The sequence below is a fragment of the Cinclus cinclus genome, chromosome 2, assembly GCF_963662255.1.
Source record: "Cinclus cinclus chromosome 2, bCinCin1.1, whole genome shotgun sequence".
Taxonomy (NCBI): domain Eukaryota; kingdom Metazoa; phylum Chordata; class Aves; order Passeriformes; family Cinclidae; genus Cinclus; species Cinclus cinclus.
In genome coordinates this window covers 88,434,714-88,450,765 of record NC_085047.1, presented here as the reverse complement: position 1 = coordinate 88,450,765, position 16,052 = coordinate 88,434,714, and the positions used below count along the sequence as shown (strand labels likewise).

General features: G+C 39.9%; 1 protein-coding gene across 1 annotated transcript; it reads right to left on the bottom strand.

Moving 5' to 3' along the window:
- Positions 1-204: 204 nt before the first annotated feature.
- LOC134057993 (interleukin-1 receptor type 1-like) lies at positions 205-12,636 on the bottom strand. Its single transcript, XM_062515042.1, has 12 exons — positions 12,090-12,636; positions 10,762-10,763; positions 9,883-9,953; positions 7,235-7,478; positions 6,755-6,941; positions 5,836-5,998; positions 5,461-5,526; positions 4,783-4,903; positions 3,086-3,234; positions 2,650-2,793; positions 1,084-1,245; positions 205-596 (listed from the first exon to the last, which is right to left on the bottom strand). Exons 1-12 carry the CDS (start codon positions 12,132-12,134, stop codon positions 205-207), a joined length of 1,746 nt encoding a protein of 581 aa, XP_062371026.1. The 5' UTR covers positions 12,135-12,636.
- Positions 12,637-16,052: the final 3,416 nt, after the last annotated feature.

Genomic DNA, 16,052 nt, shown 5'->3' with positions numbered 1-16,052 from the left:
ACTCATAATATTTGATGGAGACTAACACACTATCCAAAACCTGCAGCAGAAATAAAGTTGCACAGTTTTTTATTTTAGGGTGAAATTTATGGAAGAGATAAGCTTCTACTCCTCAAAGAAAACATCTACTTTGCAGTATAAATACTGTGCAAGAAACATCCCATTTAAGAACTACCTTCTTAGTATTATTTAAATAAGTGTTTCTTAGCTTCCCTTTGCTGTAGAACTGTTTGAAGTTAGGGGCAACAAATGCACTTCAGAGTAAGATACCTTTTTCCTGGATGGCATGTGATAGCGCACATTTTTCCAGAATCTTGTGTTTGCTGAACAAGATTTCTCCAAGAAGTCCCCTTTCCATTGAATAGCTCCGTGTTTTTGCTTAATGTATCTGATTGATTCTGGCAGGCTTGTGTAGTCCTGTATTTCACCCATTTCTATGAGAATCACTTGAATCCCATCACGGATGAGAGCATTATACATAGCTAGTTGCTGCTCAGAGGAGTCTTCAAACAGGCAGCACCTAGATGTTTCTGATCCCAAAATAATCATCAGTCTTCTGCTTTGCTGCAGAGTTTCATCAGCAACACTGACCACAGCTGTAAGTGATAAGGAACAATCAAAGTCTGCACAGAAACTTTACAACTGGTGTAAAATAGTTCTTTATTTTAAAATTGCAAATGTGCAGCTGTAGCTAGCTCAGAGCAGTGGTTGCTTTAAGATCTTCACACGGCCAGTCATGATTTATGATTCATGATTCATGATCCATTGCATGACATAATTTATAATAAAACTCTTTTCTTCAGCCCTCAGGAGAAGATATCTTCAAAAAAACTCAACAGTATGATTAATGCTATGAAGTCCTCATTTGTTCATCACTAAGAAAGCACATACCCTCGTAACACCAGAACAGAATCTTCAGTAAGAAAAAGAAAGAAAAAAATTGCATTGGGAAAATTATCCATTAACACTAAAGAAATACAGCTTTCTTTTCCAAAAATGTGGGTTTTAATTGCATAAATAAACTTATAACCTGAGAACAATGCATCAAAAGGCAACCTGTCACCTCTGTTAATTAAAGCATACCTTCTCCTGGTAAATCATCCCTTCCTAATATGAAAAGGTTATATCCACATTGTTTTTCTAAAACATCTGGGAGTATCCTACGAACAAAGGTTTCCAGACAACAGATACTTCTGCCTTCATGGCTTTTTGTGTACAGGACATACGCATCGTAGATTTTCCCATCTAAAACAAACACAAACATTTCTATTTTAAAAGAATTCTTTATTTCTATTAAAACTCAGAAAAATGCCTTCATGGCAAAGTTTCTTTCTTGGACTATTTAGAAACAGCAATGGGTGGCTGATTTCACCCATCTGACAAAATCACCTCACAGAAGTAAAACACTCTTATGAATAAAAATAAAGATGATCAGCCACAGAATCTGACTTCCTTTCCCATCTTGGGTGTGGAGGAGTCACCAAATGAGCAGGATGCAGGACCTGGGACCTGCAGGAAGGAGCTCCCAACCCCAGAGGTGCCAGGACACTGAGGAAGTACCCTTGTCACAGGACTTTCTTCACCACCTCTCCTGGAAGAAACCCAACAGGAGTTATCTCCACTTCTCACTAACCACAAGAGAAGGTGGGAAAATGGCAATTCTTTCTTGTAATAATCCTGGGAGGGCTTTTCATGGGTAAAAGAAAAGGCCAGAAGGCTTCTGAGGTTTTAAGAGTTAAGGCTGCATAGCAAGCAGGACTGAAAGAGCCAAGCCAAAATCAGCTCTAACTCCACAAGTTGAAAACTTTGATTGGTTTTTCCCTTTTAATTAGAGCCCTATTACAGTACTATAGTAAAACTGAATTGTTGACCAGGAGTTGAAATTACTTTTCCATGAAAACATTTAGGACAGACATAAGTAAACATTAACTAACTTAATGTATGTAATCCATTCACTTTCAAGCCATGGGGAACTTCAGACAGTCTAATTCTGAGAACTGACATGAAATATATCTATGATGTTGTGCTTATTTCAAATTTTTCACACCTGTCCAATATATTTGCCTACAGTGCATTAAACTAAAACACATTAGCAGAATCTCAGAACACAGAACTAGCAGCAAATTTTCTCTTTGATATGACAACATCATAACTGACATGATTTAGAAGGAAAGCAAGGGTAACAGAGAGAAATTGAGAAATTAAAAAGCAAACCAACAAAATTAATCTCTGACAAATGAGTCTGATTTTCAAAATATTTAGTGCACGTCTTTAAACATGCAGTTTACAGGATGTAGCTCTGCTGACACCTATTGTTCATCATCAGAGTGACCATAATTGTACATGTAAAGAAACTACAGAAAAACAAAAAGCAACATGCTGATTTTGGAATAACCTATAGCTCTTTTGGCCTATCTCACTACGATTACCTTTAATATTACGCAGCTTTTATTACTTCAAGTATAACTATATCTTTTATCCATAGGACTGAGAAAATCCTGCACAAAATATCTTTGTGCATATCTGAAAATTCCTTACAGATGTTCTACGTACATTGTACGAAATAATCCCATTATTTCTCAGAAGTAATGGCAAGTGAAAAAAATCAGTAGCCTAATTACACTTACATACCTGGTCACACTCACATACCTTCCTTACTTGTAAGGGCACAGACAGAATTACGGTACCAAAGCACCAAATCAATCTTGAAAATCTTGTAGATTATTAAAGTAATAAATGTTAAAATTAACAAAGAGACAAGCCCTCCAGTCAGCCATCTTCGTATGTCAGGAACTGCACAAAAATGTAAGAAATTCTTTTTAACTGTTGAATTTGTCCATATCTGATCTTTCACAGAATTTCAATACATATTTGAATATTACATTTTTCATTCCTACTTGCCTTGTATTTTTAATAATGATAAACACAATGCTATAGTGATTTTTTCCCTAGGCACAGGCACATGCATACTGCAGCCTGTAATACACCTGTTTTCTTTCAACATGGTACATGAGAATTTGGTATCAAAACACCTTCTTGGGAAGTACAGATAATCACAGGCCTAAAAAAACCCAGTATTTCTTACCTCTGTGTTTTAATATAATGTAGGATGCAACTTGCCCAAAGGCATTTGAAGCTTGACATACAAAAGGCTGTTCATAATCTTCACTGCTCACTTCTGAAATTATTAGCTTCACGGAATGCATAGGGCGCCCATCATAAGAAGTTTCTCCCCTGTCCAAAAGGTGACAAACAAAACCATAAAACCACAGCCCTTTCAGGAATGGTTTCATCTCTCAACACCTGCAGCACAACAGTGGTTGTTTTCTTCTGCAAATGTCAACCACATTTCACAAGACATGAACAATTACATAATGTGTAAGAAACCCAGAGAGCCAGCCCTCTCCTCTACTGACATTTATCATATGCATTGGAAAGCATCAGGACATCAAAACATCATCTGCAGCTGTGTTTCTCCAAAAGAATGTAAGGTTTCTGTAGTTGGAAGCTCAAAAATGTGCTTTATGAACCTCAACAAACACTTGTTATGGGCTTTCTAATCCCTGTGAGAGCAGATAGACATAGCTATTTTACAATAGGGTATGACATTCAGGGAATGAATGAACCAACATCACTAGTGCAAGTGATCAATGTAAGTGACCATGTAAGTGCTAGGAAGTACAAAAAATAACATTGCTTTTGTAATACCAACTCAGTGACCATGCATCTCTGCATTATGGTCTGATTGTTTTAGGCACTACAATTCTTTATGACAGTATAATGTATTACTTTTACATAGTGTTTTCTCTTGGTGAGCACCCAAATAATTCAGCATTTAATTTCTCCCTTTGTTTTATGATGAAACCTTATTTCTTGCTGCTATATTCTTACTTTGCAAACACCATTCTCTTTTCTTCGTTGGCTTTTTGGTACTAGATGGTGCTCCAGAATTTACAAAAATTATCTCATTTTTTTTTTTATTCACAGCATCAACATAAGGGCTAACAAAAAAGCCCTGAAATTTTTAGTTTAAAAGTTGCAAAGTCTAAGAAAATTTCAGATTGCCTCTTGATCCAATTTGTTTTGGTTTTCCCAGTCAGACATAATTTCTCTTATTCTAATTCCATTTAACCTGCTTTTCACCATCATCTTGTCTCCCACTTGCCCTTCACACGCTTTCCTCAGCCCAAGTTGTCCCAAAACCCAGCTCATCTCTCCCTTTTCTCTTCTGAGCCCTCAGCTTCAGTCCAAATGCCCTCAATAAAGTCTTTCATTAATTCCTCAGCTGATCTCAGTTAAATTTCTCTAACTTAATGCTCTTAAACCTAGCAATCTCAATTTTTCCTGTATAGCAGAGATTTGCCCTCTTGCAACCTTTCAAAGAGGCAGATGTGGAACACAGAAGAAAAAGACAGTCTGAGGACTGTGCACCTGAACATGCCTGATCCGACCAAAAGAGGTCTCTGCCAGGCCAGACTTTGCCCAAAAGAAACTGCATTACAACTATGGGACTTTAACAAAACACCTTTTCCCAGCATTGGAAACTCAGACTGATTTTTTACAATGAGCAAGAAACATACAATCACCTGTGAAGCCCATGTGCCTACTATGTTTCAAGCTTCTGTTTCAAAGGAGGAAGTCAGTTGGAGAAGGCAAGCATTAGAGTTTTTAAGAATGCTATGTTAAGCAACGGAAAAATGTTGCTAAATATTTTAATGTCAAAGGGAGAAAGTTGCTCTTTGGTTGCTAACACAGTATTTTCTAATTTGAAAATATACTTACTCATAGGAACTTGAAAAGATTCTGCTCATATAAAATACATCAATATACACACCGTTGCCTGTCCAGTACACCTCATACCCATCAGCACCTGTTGTATTGCAATCCACAGTAACCTGTGAGCCTGTAAAATTTTGTTACAAAGTAAAGAGTTAATTTCCAAAACCAAATTAAAGTCTATACAATCCTGTTCACAGATTCACACATGCACACCAGTTAAGGATGATACTAAACCCTTTCAGAAAAGTTTCTCTAACAGAGGGTCTATATTCTCAGTGATCTGCAGGTCCAAAAAGAGAATGGTAGAATGGAAGAAGCTGAATCCAGGAAGAAGATGCTCCCCTTGGGGCATCACTTTGCCAGCAGATTAGAGATGCACCTGCTCTTAGAATCACTTCCAGAGTGCTGGAAAGCAACAGATCTGATAGATAATCACTTGGGTTCTTACAATTTTCCTTGCATCTGAGAAATCTATTTAGGACTTTATAAGCAACATCCCTTGTTTCTTTCCCCCTCATCCCTCATTCTTCCTTTGGGAGATCAACAGACAGAAACCAATCTGGTCGTTGAACTAGCTTTTTTTTGAAAAGAAAAACCAAGAAAACATAGGATAGGACACTCCTTGAGAATACATTTTAACTAGGATACAAAATCATATTTTCTCTAGAGAAAAGTACTTACCGAGTTCCACTTCAATTGAGTTGTTTCTTGGGTAACTTATTTCTGGAGGCTTTTTCGGTGGGGTCACTAAGTAAAATGGAAAAAAAGTGCTTTTCAGAAAACCAGGAGTAGCTGTAGTCTGTTTTATGCTGTATTATGCAAGTACAACCTAAAAACATGCCTTGCACTAAAGGCAAGGTTGTCAGCTATTTTATAGCAAAATATCTCTCAATACTGAAAGTACCATATCTCAGGTAGTTATTACTGCACATTTAGGTGAAAAAAAAGTAGTCCTGAGCATGTCCATCCACGAATTAGGTCCTTCCACTTTAGTCTTTAGAAATTCGCAACAGAAATGTGGAGTTGCTATGAAAACAAACACAGTGAAATACTTACATTCTACAATCAGACTGATGTCTCGTGAAATGTTATATTGTTTCCCGTTGTAGGTATACATTGTTTCACATGTATAGTTTCCTTGATCATGTACAGTCACATCAAATATTATAAGGTCACTGTTTGAAAGGGCAAACCTTTTTCCTTCCAGTATCTGGCAGTCCTAAAAGTGTGTAGAGAACTGTTAGTTCATGTATCTCTGTATTTCCATGGTTTGCTCCTCTTTGATACAATCTGAAGTTTCAATGGACCACAGCACAAGGATGGACACCCTGCAGAGGCTGAGAAAGAGTGAGAGCAGTGGAATATAGAGAAATGCACGCTTCCCTTCAGCTGAGATTTTAATTTAAAGATATCCCAGTTTATTCCCTTTGGAAAACAACTTTTGATATTAGAGAAATAAGAAAGTAAAATTTGGGTTGCCGGTATTTGCAAAAGTATTCATCAATGAAGCATCACCCAATAATTACACTTCCTTTTTAAAGAAGCCTCCATACTACTGGTACCATACGGACTGCATGAGCCTGGCAGAAAACACTACATTCTTGTAACAGAAAGAGACTTTAAGAGAGTGTGAATATGAAATAGAATAATGGAATAATACAGTATTGAACACCTAAGGGACATGCCAAAGTAAATCTGTTCCCACACAAGGCCATGTTTCCCTGGCAGGTGAGCAGACACCTTGGTGGGAACACAGGTCAGCATCACTCCTACACCTCACCTGAATTTCTGCCCTGATAATCAAGAACACCTTCAAAAGACAGAATGTCTTAATCCTCTTCCAATTTGTTTTAAAAGCACTTTTTCTCCAACGTACAGTAAATCTTCAGTTCTTCTGCTCCAATTCTCAAAGATCACTTATTTTTATTACAAATAATGGACAGCTGTAAGACAGAACAAAACACTATGTTCTCACCTTATACCAACGAACAGGGTGAATATTCTTCTCTTTCCTGAAAAAGTCCAAGTGGGGACACACAACCTTTGCAGAAGATGAAGTGAATATCACCTCCTCTACAGCAAATCTTTCATGTAAGCATAAACCATCAATCCTCTCAAAAACTGTTACTTTTGTACACATTTTCTTGCAGCTTGTCAAATTCCTGCAATTAATAGAACACAAATAAATTAACATATTTAGCATAGTTCCCAGGTCAAAAATGTATGGTATTCTTTTTGGAGAAGAAAGAGAAGAAAAAAATGTTTATTTTTGCCTGCAAGGAAAAAACCCCAAAACTAGACTTAATTTCCCCAAACTAAAGCTAGTTTTTATAGATGCATTCCATTTTCGTCATTAGTATTTCTCTTAGTCTCAAAATTTTACTTGCTTTCTAAAAGGTGTGTAACTCACTTTGTAACTCATTTCTGTAAAAATACAATTTTTTTTAACTTTCACCTTATGACACATTCATAATCTCCAGAATCTTCTAACATTGCAGGAAGAAACCAAATTAAATCCTTCTGCTGATGAACTCTAGACAGTTTGTCTCTAGGCACAGCTTTCTGGTTACCAACTTTATACCATGTTAAGTTGTAGTCTCCACTTTTCAAACTCTTTTCCAGTGAACATTTAATAGCAAGAGGCTGCCCATTAGGCACAAGACTTTGCTTCAACATCACATCATAGGCTTCACATTTCTCTAAAGGAAAGAGATAAACATTAAATAAAAACTCAAACACTCTACAAGAATATACTGAACTTATTTCCTGATCATATTTACAAATCTGATTAGAGTTTTCACCTCCGTTCTCAAGTCAACTACTAAAAGTACAATTTCAAACCCTTATCTTTACATCTGAGACTACTACTCGGTAGCTTACAGGAATAATTATGCCACTAAAATGAAATTATGATTTTTGAATGCAATCTTTACACTCAGTAGAATGTCCTTGTTTGCAGCAACTTGCCATTTTTTATTTCAGATGCAAATTACTAAAGTACTTGTGCTTCTCCAGTCAGTTTCATGGGCATGTAGACAAACACACACTTACTCACGATTTTCACATTTAATGTCTTCATTTTTTAACTTCTCTTAACTGTAGTCAAAGTAATCCTTCAAGACAGACTATGGTTTTGATACCTAAATGTCCTAAGAGAAAACTGAATTTAAAAATTGTGTTGTACAAATACTAAGTTTGCTACAGGAATTACAACTCACCCTTCATTTTATGAACATTTAGGGAGGAATCATTACAATCACCAATGAGCTCATTTTATTTACTTCTAACACAAACTTATGCAGGAAAAGAGCAACACTAAGTTTGGGGTTTTTTGTTTGTTTGTTTGTTTGTTGGGGTTTTTTTGGGTTTTTGGTTTTTTTGTAATTTGACAAAAAAGGCACCAACTCTGGACACCATGATCACATTCCCAAGTCAGTAACATATTTATTGAAACTTCCTTGCTTTGTTATTATATAAGAATTTCCACAGAGTCATGCAAGTTCTGTTTAGCCCAAAATCCTGTCTCTGATAACTATCAGTGCCAAATGTGCAGCACAGAGGAGGCCACAATACAATACTACTCTGCTGTCCCTTCCTTTCCTCTTACATTCTGCAATGAAAAACCATTCACCGGCTTTTATAAATTCTCCGAGTATCATGCATTTCTTGTTAGGAGAAATGGTAAACTTCCTCTCATCTGCCTATTCTATGGTGTTTACATTTTTATAGTCCTTCATCCCATCTTGCTCCTGCTTCTTTACCTCAGAGTCCTCCTTCATTTAGACTTCTCATATGGAAGCCATCCCATATCACACAACATTGTCACTCATCTCTCCACCTCTTCTGATACCATCTTTCTGAGATGGAATGACCAGAACTGCAGAGTTCAACTGGCACACAGTCACTGTGGGGTTAAAGAGTAGAATAATGAGGCTTTCTGTTTTCTGCTCTGATGCTTTCCAAAAATTCTGGTTTTCGGGTCACCACTGATGACAGAGTTAATGATTCCAGAGAGCATCCAGAGATATCAAAGCAGCATTTTCCCAAGTGGTTATTAATTAATTAATTAATGCTCACATCACACACATACAGCATACTTGCTTCTGCTATACATGCATGACCCTTTCACACCTTCACAGCCACCTGATTTTACTGACATTTTACCACTAAACTATGATATCCAGACATCCTCTGCAGCACAAACATCAGTTATAACCACTGAAGAATAATTTTGTGTCATCTACCACTCTCATCACCTCACCATAGATCTCTTCCAAATTATTTATCCAAACACTGAATTACTCAGGTGTCTGTGTTGAATGCCCCATAACAACTCTGATGATTATGAAATGCTGTGGCCACAGGAACTGATAACCTTTTTCTGCCACTTAATGCTAATATTCTAAAACACTGTAAGAGATGCCAGCACCTTCTGAAGACCACTCAGCTGGAAAGAAGATCTGCAGAGAACACTGGGGTCCTACTGGTTTGTCCTACAAACTGATCATGCTCCCTCATGGCAAAAAAACAAAAAAAGATTAAGGGAGTGAAAGGAGTGGAGCACCTCTCAACTTGAGTAGAGGATGAAAGAGCAGGAACTGCTCAGCCTGGAGAGGAGTGTGTGGGTGGATCTTATCAAGGTGTGTAAATACCTGATGGGAGAGAATGAAGAACAAAGTGACAGGCTTTTGCCAGCATTACCCACTCGCAGGGCAACAGGCAATGACCATAAATTGAAAATAAAACATTGTATCTGAACACAAGAAAATACTTTTTTTTTTATTGTAATGGTGAACAAACAGTGAGACGAGATGCCCAAAGATGTTATGGAGTCTCCATTTGCAGAGATTTTCAAAATCGTGACCCTGTAAGCTTACATGTGAAGAGATCCTTTCCAACGTAAATGATTCTGTGATAAGCTAGTACATAAAATACCACATATTATGTTTTATAGGTTCCTGCTCTTGGGACTATTTAAAAGAACTCATAGCCATGCATGTAAATTTCACTATTAACAACATTTTCACAGAAAGTTATTATTACTTGTGGGAAAAAAAAAAGAAATTCCAGAACAAAACTTTCCATAGCCACAAATAGACTTACTTGCAATAATTAAAGACAAAAATGCTGTTGTAATGTTACACGAAAACAGTGTTTTTGCTGTCATTTTTCCCCTGCAGAAATAAAAATAAAACTTTCAATTAGTGGTTTCCAACATGAACTTCCACTGTTTAAAGTAAACATTTGCATTACATGATTAATGCATTACATGATTAATACAGGAATTACACAGTTAATAGAGGACACATGAAATAGAGGAATTGTCTTTGACTTGTTTTGAGCCTGTTACCTGCCTGTTTTACCTGACAGCTCCTAATTATTACACCAGAATTAAAAATAAATAAAAAAAAAAAAAAAAGAGTGAACACCTCCTATTTCAGCTTGTCAAGCGCTTGGTTTTTTACATCTCCAGCACATTCCGTCCCACTTCTTGCTTTCCCAAGGTAAAATTACAGATTCTCTAACTCTCCCTTAGATGGAATCTGATTTCATAATTCTGACCTTTTTTGCCACCCACTTCTGTACTGCATCCAGTAATGCTACAACCCGTCTGAGATGGGGAGGACAGGACAGAACTTGCATACAGTCTTCAAAACCTTAGTACACTATGGACTTAAAAACAAAGACTATTACTGTTTTTTTCCCTAATTATTTCTAATCCTATCTTTGTTCTTTGAGTATTACTGTGTATTGATCTGAGATTTCCATGAGTTTATCTAGTAAAATTTCAAGATCTCATCATTGGGTGCTATGAATCAGGCAAACTCAGTCAGCGGTTGAGAACAAGATGTTCGGATTTTAGCCATATGTCTTTATTTTAAGTTTTCTTTAGATTTCTCTACAACAATTTTCTTCCTTACTATTTACCATTTTTTAGTCACTTACTACTGTGACATATTTGTGCCATTCTTTGCAATTTACACCTCCATGTTCTAGCCTGAATAGTTTTGTATCGTTGGCAAATACTGCCACTGAAACAGATTCTTCTGTCTAGATCATCAAAATACATGCTGAGCAGAAGAGTTGTTTGGGGCTCTAGTAGTCATGTTTCTTCACCTAAAATCTAGGCATTTATCTTTTGCATGCTTATTTATATATTTAAGAATGGTTGTCAGGACTCTTTAGCAGTCCTCTGATCCCTAACATGTTTGGAGAAGGATCTCTTATTGCATGCCGCTGGTAAGCTGTTCCTCAACTTGACCTTCTTTACTGTTTTTTGGTGGTTTTTTTTCTATTCAGCCTACCACAGTGTTTTACAGCACAGTGAGAGGACAAATGCAACTAATTCCAACTGAAGTATGAGCAGGAAAACCCCATTCCGTCGTGAGAACCATTAAGCTGATCACCATTTTCAACAAGAGTCGAAGATGACACTTCCAGCTGCTTGTGTCTTACTTCACTGGCTGACTCAGAAGCGTGCCATGCCTTGAGTCATCCATACTGCTTCTTGCTATGCCTGCTTCCCTTCTTCCCCTTCTCTTTCCTCCTCCCTCCTTGCAAATTTCCACTCAAATTACCAGGCAGGTCTTTTCTTGCCTAGCTCTAAGATGGGACAAGCCCCTGAAAGAATACTGACTGAAGAAATACACAAAACATTAACATCTCGGGAGGTAGGTTATAGGTGTTTGCACAAAACTACTTTTTCCATTATTTGTGATGCACAGTAACTACCAAAAATCTATAATTTTTAATTTAAAAAAGGGGACAATATTGTTACAGATAGAATTTAAAGATAAAACAGGACTGAACAGACTCCACTTATGAGCAGGTATTTTCTTTATGACTTCTATGAATCACTGCTTTTTCACAAACTCTTTTCTACAACACTACCTTGCTCTAGTGCTCTGTCTCACAAGAGCTCTCTCAAGAAGTTTTTTGCCCCAACAGTAGATTCAGCAGATAGTAGCATACAGAAAATACAGAAGTAGTATTTTACCACATCCTGAAACAAAGTCTTTCAGGATTCTGCTTTTCTATAATTTCAACATTCTTTCAATCTAAATTTATAATTTGCTCTTTTGTCAACATAGAAGACTTTCAAACATATATGCAGCCTTGTGTAAAACCATACACATTGCTTTGAGGAGACTCCCTCATCTCTCACTTTTCATGGTGAAGAATTTCCATTTCTAAGGAAGGTAGACACAACAGCAAAATTAGGCTCTTCTCTGTGCATGCAGTCACATAAATAGGGATGAAAATAACATTCATACAGCTGCAGAACCAATTGCAAATGTTTTTCCTACCACATTCTGCCATGATAAACAGCTAAATCTCTCCCTTTTCCCAGCCATTCTGTCCACATCTTGAGCACTCAATCGACCTGTGGATCTTTATCATTCACAACAGACTTCAGCTCTAGTTATCTTTGCCCAGATTTCCATTTCTAAAATGGAAAAAAAAAATCAGGTATGCGAAGCCATGTCCATAAAGTTTCACCCTGAAAGGAAATATCTTTATCAATTGCAGTTTAAAAAAAATTACAAACAACTGCCCCCCCCAAAAAAACCCAAAAAAGAACAAACAAAAAACAAAACAAAACAAAACCAAAAAACAAACATAAACTGTCTGGAAGAGGTCTTCAATGATAGACGCACCTGAATTACAATTACAGCATTGGTGACCGCATGTAGGCATAACTGTCATTAAAATTTCTCATTAAATTGGCATAACCACCTTTTCATCTGCTTTTTAGTCCTTTCAAAGTGGATCTACTCAACTGAAAAAAGAAGTGTCCTCAAAACTTCGAAGGGTCACAGTTTTCACTGATTCTGGCAAACTCGTGGCAGGTTCATCCGAATCTCCAATTCAGAAGCACAAACTGATTCAAACATGCAACAGTCCTCAAAACTGAGAGAACCAACAGAAAGTCAGAGTATCACACTATTTCTGGTATATAAGCCTAGGAACATTTTAAATAATAAAAAATGCATGTATCTATAGGTAAATAGAAAGATATACAGATTAATATTACCTTAAATGTTCACATTAACTGAAAGGAACACCGCGCCTCTTCCAGAGAGATTAATGAAGTGTCTCACTTTTGACCATGAAAAAAGCGATGACAGCAAATACATATATTCACTCCTCCACTGGACATACCGGGTCAGTATGGAAGAGATGAGTTAGCTCCGTCAGGATGCAGTGGCAGCACCGCGACTATCGCGATAACCGTGCTTCTGTGAAACGCTGGCATCCCTCAGCGGGTACGGCAGGAAATAATTTCCCAATATTCTTCATCCGAATTGCGACGTATTCCTGGAAGCGTTTCCTTGGAAGGGGCTGGGGCTGCGGCTGCTGGGCGGCGCAGGGGGACCCGCCCGGCTCAGCGCCAAGAACGGGCGCTCGCCCGCGTTCTGCCAAGAACCGAGCGCGGTCAGGGCTGACGCTTTGCCCGAGTCTCACCCCTGCTCCCGAACTGTCCCCAGCAGACGCTACCTCGGACCGAGCCACCTCCCACCCCCAAAAGCGAGGCGTCGGAGCAAAGTGCGACCATCGGTGCGGCGGCTCTAGGGATCTCCCTCTCGGATGGTCCCGGCCCGGCTGAGGCCGCCCGCCCTGCCGCTGGAGCCGCGCTCCCGGCCGCACCTGCCCGGCCCCGGCCACCCCCGGACCCTGAGCCCCCGGCACGCCCAGGGCTCCCTGCGGCCGGGCCAAGGCCCGGGGAATCCCTACCTGCTCCTCGGGGGAGCCCCGGCAGCCGAGGGACCGCGGCACGGGCGGCTCCTCCCAGCGACGCCTCGCCTTCCCCCGCCCGCCCCGGCCAGCAAGGGTGACCCCGGGACGGTGGGGTGTCCTCGGGATGGTGGGGTGACCCCGGGACGGTGGGGTGACCCCGGGACGGTGGGGTGTCCTCGGGACGGTGGGGTGACCCCGGGACGGTGGGGTGTCCTCGGGACGGTGGGGTGTCCTCGGGACGGTGGGGTGACCCCGGGACGGTGGGGTGACCCCGGGACGGTGGGGTGTCCTCGGGACGGTGGGGTGACCCCGGGACGGTGGGGTGTCCTCGGGACGGTGGGGTGTCCTCGGGACGGTGGGGTGACCCCGGGACGGTGGGGTGTCCTCGGGACGGTGGGGTGACCCCGGGATGGCGGGGTGTCCTCGGGACGGTGGGGTGACCCCGGGACGGTGGGGTGACCCCGGGACGGTGGGGTGACCCCGGGATGGCGGGGTGTCCTCGGGACGGTGGGGTGACCCCGGGACGGTGGGGTGACCCCGGGATGGCGGGGTGTCCCCGGGGCAGGGCAGGGCCACCCCCCGCGCCCCCGCGCCCCGGCTCAGGTAAGCGGTGCTGGTTAAAGGCAAACTCTGAAAAACAAAGTGAGCAGCACCCCAGCCCCTCTCTGCGGCGGGCTGGGCTCAGCCTCGGCCCCAGGAAATCCTCCAAGGAAAGATTGCGAGATCTGAGGTGATGTTTGTTTGTTTGTTTTAAAGTACGAACAGCTGCAAACCTCCCTAGTTGAAGAGACCGTGTCACTGGAAGAGCCCTTCAAGACTCCGTGGAGGCTGTTGGCAGGAGCATCTCGTGGACATCAGCTGATTTATTTGCTTATTCAGTAGGCTGTTTTGGCTGCTTGGTCTGACTTACCCAGACTGTCACTGAGCTATGTGGAAACTTGAACATACAGGTTAGTCTCATTTCGCCCCTAAGTCTTTCTCTACAAACTTAACAGCTACTAAGTAGTCACGATATTTTACAGAGATTACTTAACTTGTGGCTGTTCTGGGAACAGTATGTTCTCCACTGATTCTTAGTTCTCTGTTTCACACCACAGCTAGAGACAGAGTTTTACAAAGCAGAAGTTCCTCAAACTATTTTGTTAAGCACCAAATAAAATGCGGGCAGTTTTAATGCTGCATTGCTGCTTACTTGTTGACTAACTACTAAAATAAATATTAAGTTAGAGGAAAGCTCTTTCTTACATTCCTCACACAGCAAGCAGCAATCATGGACTATAGAACTATCAAGGTAGATGTTCTCATTATTGTTAAAAATACACCATAACATTTACTAAGCAAATTACAAGTATTCTGCAAAAACTGTGGAGAATAATCCAGACATGTTGGTTCCTTCCACCCCTTTTCATCCTGCTTCTGGTACTTCTTTCATTGCATGTTCTGGTACTGTTATGTTTACCAAATGGAAACATGTTCAAACATCCTGCCCACTAGCTGCAGATAAATTAAGATGAAAGATTATGCCCTGCTGTGCCTGCATAAACTGTTTTCCATCAATGCAAGGTATGCCGTGCTAGGTGGAGACACGTTGCAACACTTCCAGACCCAAAGCTGTTGGGAGGTACACAGAAAATTAATTCATGCCTGACTTGGCAAACACAGCAGGATTTATGCAGTCAGCTTGTCTCTCTTTGGTCACCACTTCTATCCATATTTAGTTTTGGGAATATTTCTCATTAACTCCTTGTGTTAGGTCAAACAATGCAAGATTATGCAAGATTTTTAGTTTCTGTATTATTTTACACAACCCAAAAACATCTGTGACTGGAATCTGATTAAGTGACATCTCTACTATTATTGCCCTAGAAGCACTGATTTAAAAAAAAAAAAAAAAACTTCATAAGAATTCTTTTTGAGGTACACATGCTAGAGGTTCTGCTGTATGCAGTTGTGATGGGGCTTTTTCTCCTATATTCACTGTAATACTACTAAAAGTCAAAAAATGGTTTCGGTAAAAAGGTTTCTGGTATAGAACATTTTTTTAAAGTATCATCAAAATGGACAGGTAAAATCAGAATTATTCAATCATTTAACTATTCATTGAATGTGAACCACTGATTGTGAACCATGTGGAAAAAAAAAAAAGTGTAGTAAAGCTGAAATGGCTGAATTTCATGAAATAGCCAATATACACAGACCATGGCAGTCATTAAGACAAAAACTGCAGGGAAGAGCAGAGGAGTGGGTTGTCTGAGGAAGGTGCCAGTGACATTAGTCTGCATGAACATTTGGTATGGTCACCAGGGACACTTCAAAGCAGACCAGAAATCAGCAGATACACCAATGAAGGTGATGCTAAGCAAAATGTTACCCAAATATCCTCCAGGTCAGATCTGTGCAGAGGAAGTTTACTTTTTTTTTTTTTAATCTATGCAAACATTCAGATGTATTTTGCCTGATAAAGCTCTAAGATAGAGTAAGTAGTCATAATTAGCTCAAGGAGGGGTCTATCCATCCACCAGTGCCATCTTCAA

What these genes read in the sequence shown, in the direction of transcription:
- LOC134057993 (XM_062515042.1), bottom strand. Translation starts at nt 12,134, where the DNA reads ATGGCTGGGAAAAGGGAGAGATTTAGCTGTTTATCATGGCAGAAT. An exon ending in CATTATATTAAAACACAGAG is followed by an intron (nt 2,794 to 3,085) that starts GTAAGAAATACT and finishes ATTTTTGTGCAG; the next exon opens with TTCCTGACATACGAAGATGG. An exon ending in TGCCCTTACAAGTAAGGAAG is followed by an intron (nt 1,246 to 2,649) that starts GTATGTGAGTGT and finishes TGTTTGTTTTAG; the next exon opens with ATGGGAAAATCTACGATGCG.